Source organism: Diospyros lotus, chromosome 10, assembly GCF_014633365.1.
Source record: "Diospyros lotus cultivar Yz01 chromosome 10, ASM1463336v1, whole genome shotgun sequence".
In the NCBI taxonomy this organism is placed as follows: domain Eukaryota; kingdom Viridiplantae; phylum Streptophyta; class Magnoliopsida; order Ericales; family Ebenaceae; genus Diospyros; species Diospyros lotus.
Window position 1 is genome coordinate 32,758,091 of NC_068347.1, and position 6,987 is coordinate 32,765,077.

Below are 6,987 nucleotides of genomic sequence, written 5' to 3' on the forward strand. Positions count from 1 at the left end.
ATTTTAAGCAAGGAAAAAAGCTACGAATCAAGCATACATTTCAAAGAAAGCCCAGAGGCTCACTAGTTGTTCAAATGGTTCAAACCCTATACCAAATGGAAGCTTATTGAGTCGAAATTAGAATGAAAAAAGCATATGTCGATTCATATATTTTTACAAAGAGTTATGCCCAAAAGAGCGCAAGGTGTGCAAAACTCCTCGTGTTGAAAAATGACTATCTTAGATTAACCGAAGTTCAACTTAGGTCGACCGAAGTTGGGCAGAATGATGGATTTTAGGCTTCAGTTGATCGAAATCTAACTTAGGTCGACTGAAGTTGGCCAGAATGAAAGTTTCTAAGCTTAGGTCGATCGAATTCTAACTTAGATTGATTGAAGTTTAACTTCAATAGACCGAAGTTGGACAGAATGTTTATTCATAATCTTAGATTGATCGATCCTTCGACCAAAGTTACATATAAGCCACTAGGTGACTTAGGTCAATCGAAGTCATGATGAGGGCTCACGAACAAATACAAATATGAAATAAAAGAACGCAAAAGATACATCCAACCCCATAGCTGGTTTCTAACCCATAAATTCCATTCCTTAAAGGAAAACATGGGGTGAACAAACCCCATAGAGACTATCAATGAGACTCAACAACAATTTAAGAAAGAACCCATAAACTTTGAAAGAAATGGAATAAAATCCATTAGCTACAAAAATGGTCCTCAAGACTACCACAAGGATAAAAGTCATGATCATTTATACAAACGATACATCTCAACCATCATTTAGAAGAAATAGACATTGGATGTGTAATACCACATATTGGCATGAGGTTGTCATATAATTTAAGTGAGTATAAAATATTGAAAAATTGGCTTATAAGGATAACAAGTGACCGAATCAGCTGTAGGGAGTGCCCTAGAACTTAGATATTTAAAGAAAATGTTATGTCAATGATGAGTGTCTTGAGGCAAGATTTATGGAGCCAAAAAAAATAATATCACAAACGATTTTCGGTACAGCTAGGATTTAACCTAAGAAACCGAATGATCATAAGAGACTTATGGAAAGTTAACGAGATCCTGAGAAGATTCATATTTAGGATAAGAAGAATCCCTTAAGTGGTTTCGGGAAGAAATACAAGTAATTTTTGTCAAATTACGTATATTCGGGCCTAAGTATAATTTATTAATTTTAGTCGATGGAGGTCGAAATAATGGTTTTTATGAATTTTCGGTAATGAAATGAAAATTTTAGTACTTATGGGACTTAATGGAATTGTTTGATAACTCAGGGGCTTCAAGGAAAGGGCCAAAATGCAAAAGAAATTTTTAAAAAATGCCAAAGTGTAATTTTTAAAATTCCTACAACAGCATGGCCGGACCTGCCACCATGCATGGGCCAAAAATTCGGTGATGGGACAACCATCTCTCATTAGGGCATGGCCAGGCATGGACTAGGAACGCGTGTGGGTGAAGCTAAGGCTAGTGATTAGCTAGAGGGTGGTCGGATTTTGCCTATAAATAGGCGAGGGTTTCGGCCGAAAATGGGGTATCCATTTGCTCTAGTTTTGGTGAGTTTTTAAGAGATTTGATGGAGGGATTTTTCTTTAGAGGTCTTGGGGAGCATTTCTAGAAGTTTTGGAGGATTTTCGTGATAGTTTAAGGGGGGTTTTTGAATGTGGCCGGAAAAGCAATATGGTGGTCGAAATCAGACTGATTTTACTCGATTTGGAGGCTTTCTAATACTTGTTTCCAGCACCCAAGGGTACCTTCGTGATCGACTTGAGGTAGGCTACAAGGTGGTGCAAAAATCTAGTGATCGAAGTAGTTGTTGATGACCAGAGTAAGGAAAAAGACGATCGACGCATGCATCACATGCGTGGTTCAACATGCGCAGGCCACGCGCAATCACATTAGGGCTCGTGGAGAAGGGTGATTTCTTGAATTTTTTTTAATACTTTTAGAAAAATATTTTATGATTTGTGGTGGAGAAAAATTTGAAAAAAAATTCCTGAAATGATATTTATTTTGGAATTTTTAAGGAAAAAATGAGAAGAAATAAGGGAAAATTATAAAAAAATTAGAAAAAAATAAATGTTAATATTTTTTTGAATAAATATGATGTCTATGGACCGTTGAGTCTCGAGATTGAGTAAAAGTACGATTGTTTGAGATTAACACGAGGATTGAGGTGATGTGAGACTATGTTGCACGGAAACACCTTATAGGTGTCGTTTCCCCGTTTTTGAAACGTTTCTTGTTCCCGTTTCGGACTCTATTTATGTTTATTTTTCTTAAAAAAATGTCCGTTTCCACGTTTCTGTTTCCTATAAAAAATGTTTCCCGTTTCCGTGTAACATAAATGTGAGACATGTTTAAAGTAAATATTATATCTAAAACTTGGATTATTGCAAGTAGTCATAAAAAGTCGCTATTCACGGTTGGCAGTTTAACAGAAATATTATATTTATAAATAAATTTAATAAATAATTTTGATAAGTTAATCTAATATTTATAAATTTATAAGAGTTTTATTAATTTATAAAAAATATTATTAATTTTTTGTTATATTAATTTATAAAAATTATTTATAGGCATAGGATTTAAGAAACAACCATCATTGAGAAATAGCTTAATTAATTAATTAATTGATTGATTGATATGGCAGCCAGCCAACGATGACTCACCAAACCCTGAAGATTAATCACCATTTAATTTTGCCAATTAAGTACGCTTTCTAAATTAATTCCAAATTAATTAATTGATATGTAATTAAAGTTAAACAAGTTATTATGTACCTAAATAATGAATTTAAAATTTTCAATTCTGAATAAGAAAGGGTAATGCTAAATTTGGCAATATTTTATCAACTAATAGAATTTTTTAAATTAAAAATAAAATATATAAATTGTACATTGTCTAGAAATAAGGTACATTTAATAAGATTAAGAAATAATCCTATTCAATCACAAACAATAAAGTATGTATTAGGGCTTTGTTGGGTAAGATTTCATGGAGTTCAAGTCTTAAGTTCACAATCATTTCTTAAAAATTAATTATTACTAAAATATAATAATAAATTTATAACTGCGATAGAATATTTATTTTGAGTTTTTACTCTTTGGGAGACCTATAAAATAAAAGATGATTAAGGGCATAAGATGTCTTCTACGCTGATGTTTTTTAAAAAATATTTAATTAGAAGTAATAGAAATATAATTTAAATAAAATTTTGATTACATTAATTTATAACAATTATAATTTTTTTTATAGATATAGGGATTAAAGGGACAACGATCATTCAAAAATAATTTAATAAATTAATTAATTAATTCATATGACAGCCATCCATTACTGACTCACCGAACCAGACCTCTCCTCTCATCATCAGCCATGACCCAAAATTAGAAAACTAATTTAGTACATCAGTGCAGTGTCATGCCGTGACGATGGTGGGAACATTCCCTGGATGACGTGGCGCCAAATTAGAGAAAAGGGCACAAAAGAACAAAAGAGCTGGTCCTTTGCTAAAGAGATTTAAATTAATATTAAGAAAAGGCGCAAGTAATTTCTCAAGTCAATGCAAGTCAATTCCACCATATGGGGGGAGGGCCCTTAGTTTTGATACCTTTTCTAATATTAATTAATATATTATAATTGCAAGCTTCTGCCCACTGCTCCTTTTATTATGAACCAATCCTTTTGATGCAGTCTCAAACTCACGACTCAATCATTGAATCCTCCCATATACATACAAACTGCCACTAAACACCAGAATTCGACACCCTCTTGACATAAGGAAAGGAGAGCCAGGGAGAGAGAGAGAGAGAGAGAGAGAGAGAGAGTAGAAGCAAGAAGTTCTTCAGATTCTGGCAAGCTTGTAAGTTGTATTTGATTTTAAAATTTATTTTTGCCTTCGTATATTTATAGCTAAATTTATCGAGTTTGCTGAATGGTGAATGATGAGCAGATCTACACTTATATTTACACATAGATGAGCAGATCTATATATGTTATCAAATGTTTAGATTGCAAATGGAAACCACCAGATCCATATATAGTTTTATTTGCTCAATATAAAACCAATTGTGTGTAGGAAGGTTTAGAGATAGGGCATCGATCTTAGCTAGATTAGAACCCCAATCACCATCTTGATAAGCCACATCGAGGATGCAAACATTTGCAGTCCAAGAGAAGAGAAAACAAAGAACACTTTGTATTTTAACAAGTACTCTCAAAACTTGCTTTACAACTAATCCAAAGGTAGCAAAGTTTTCTACTTTTTCAATGTAAAACAAAATTAACTCAGATATAATGTTCAACAAAAAGACTTGGGGTAAAAGGGCAACACCTTTAATTATGATTCTGCCTTAGTTGGAGAAGGCTTGCCATTGAGTCTTGATCATCATCTTTTCTTTTATCTTTATATTCTTGAGAAAGGTTAGCAACATTGAAGGTAGTAGAAAGACCATAATCTTTAATCAACTCAATTTTGTAGACATGTTTGCTAGTAGACTCTAGATGTGTCATAGGTTAAACTCTACGAGAGTTAAAAGTCTAAAAAAACCCAAAGAAGACAAAGTTTAAGAAGAGAAAAGATGAATACACCATTAAACTCGAGAGATCGCTAAGATTGTTGAAAGTCTAACGAAGACTTTTGAGAGACTATTTTAGAAATTACTATCAATAGTTTTGGCAAACTAGGTTCTCTCGACAATGATCCAAGACAGTTTAACTAGATTTTCTCGACAGTGATTTAAGACAGTCTTGGAAAAAATGTGATAGAAAAGGCTCTAAGGGACTAAAACAATGAAATTCAAAACAAGTTAAGATCCAATGGATTTCAATTTCACACAATGAACTTCGATTTAGGCTCAAACAAGTGAATTTCTAAATCATTATCCAATGTGTTGCAAATTTGCTTTCAATTTGGCTGACAAAATTATATAAGTTTTCAAGATTTATAAATTACCACATCATCCCTGACATTCTGTAACAATTTAATAAAATTTCAAAATTCTTAAAGAAATATTAATGATTATTAGCTTAATTACCTTTCTTTTGGGTCCATTTAGGCCAATTCCAAACTTAATTACCTCTCTTTTTCTTCTCGAAACTAAAATTTTGGAGTATAGAATGGCTCTATAGTAATTACGTTCAATTTCTTACCTGTAAAGATTTGCATACGATCGAGCATGCCTGCCCGAACCAAAGAACAAGATCCGGTGGCGATCCGTATCAATGACAGGCTTGACAAGTTAAGATCCGACTCGTCCTCTAACAGAGGTCTCTCTGGAGTGCACGATCGACTACACAAAGTCAACCCCGTCGAACCAGTAATCCTCGCTGTCGGTCCTCGTTTTCACGGCCGACGGAAGCTACAAGAGATGGAGAAGCAAAAGTTCAGGTACTTCAAACAGCTCGTCGAACGGAACATTAACAACATGACGGGTTTGAATGAATATGTGAACGAAATTCGAGGATTGGAAGCAAGAGCACGGGAATTTTATCAGCTAGATGATCAGATGGCTAGCATTAACAGCGACGATTTAGCAGAAATATTGCTTATTGATGGTTGCTTCATTGTCGAGTTGCTCCGCAAGTACAAAAACAGAGCACAGTTGCGAGGAGACGACCCTATTTTTCGGTTGGATCAACTCCGATTCGTCCTAAGGCGAGACCTGATTCTACTCGAGAACCAGCTACCGTTCTTCGTTCTCGATCACTTGTTCAGGAAAACTAGGGGTCCCGGCGAAGAAGACCATCTCATCCCCTTGGCCCTAGCATTTCTGGAGCAGATCATGCCAAACCAGAAGCTAGAAGTTGTCAACTATATCGGTAGCCACGAAGTCAAGCATCTCCTTGGGCTAGTGCATTCTAGCTGGGGCCACCGTTTCGTCCAAGCTCTCGGTGAGACCAACAGAGTTAGCCAAGACGACGTAGAAGACATTTGGGAGTTCATAGAATCGGCCACTGAGCTGAAAGAGGCCGGCGTGGAGCTGAAGATGATGAAGAGCAGAAGCAACTTGTTCAGCATACAATTCAACAAGAAAACAGGGGTTCTGGAGATGCCCTGTCTGTGCATCGGAGATTACACACAGTTTCCCCTCAGGAACCTACTTGCATACGAGCAGGATCACCTCCAAGCCGATGATCAGCCCAAGTACGTTGGTCACTACCTAGCGTTCATCAACTGCCTGGTGCAGTCCCCCAAAGACGTTCAGCTGCTTCGCCAGAAAAGAGTCATTGAAAGCTGGTTGGGCGACGATGCCGCGGTTTACAACATGCTGAAAGGCGTGTACAGGTTCGTGCTGATTTCTGCCGGCAACTACAGTTACTCCCGAGTTTGCATGGATGTGAACCATTACTGCAAGCGGCACAGAGACGACTGGATGACGAAGCTCAAGATTGGTGGCGGCTTCTTGCTGTTTCTCACTTTGGTACAAACTCTATTTACCATTGTTTCTTGTTTTAAAGGCAACTAATTAAGTATCATTTAACATTTATTTCTCAACCGCATATGTCTTTGAGGGGGCCGGCATTAATGGGCATGAATTTAGGTTGGTTCATAAGGTGAGGATGCTTTGGATTTTTTTTCTGGGAACTTGATGACTTGGAATTGAGTGTAGTTTCTCGCTTTGGTTGTTTCCCTTGAGCAATAATTACATAAAGAATAATATTATGAGTTATAATTAATGATAATATCATTAATTATATGATACACTTTTTATTAAAGGAGAATAAAAAGACTATGTGCCATTGTACACCTCTTTCAATGAGGATGCACCATCATTAGTCATCCCTCATAGTATTACTCTTATATAAATATATTTTATTGTTAAATTGTTCAAAACACAATATATTTATCATCAATTAATAAAATTATTTTTGTTATAAATTTAAGATACAATAAATATACATTAATCATGAGTCCTAAAAATAACTTTTTAGTTGTTATTTTTTTCCCCTAAACAATATATATATATATGAGATAC

The 6,987-nt window shown here is 35.2% G+C and overlaps 1 protein-coding gene across 1 annotated transcript; it reads left to right on the forward strand.

The window, feature by feature from the left end:
* Positions 1-3,725: 3,725 nt before the first annotated feature.
* LOC127812231 (UPF0481 protein At3g47200-like) lies at positions 3,726-6,506 on the forward strand. The gene is made up of 2 exons (XM_052352612.1): positions 3,726-3,872; positions 5,170-6,506. The coding sequence occupies exon 2, from the start codon at positions 5,188-5,190 to the stop codon at positions 6,475-6,477; it is 1,290 nt and encodes a 429-aa protein (XP_052208572.1). The 5' UTR covers positions 3,726-3,872; positions 5,170-5,187; the 3' UTR covers positions 6,478-6,506.
* Positions 6,507-6,987: the final 481 nt, after the last annotated feature.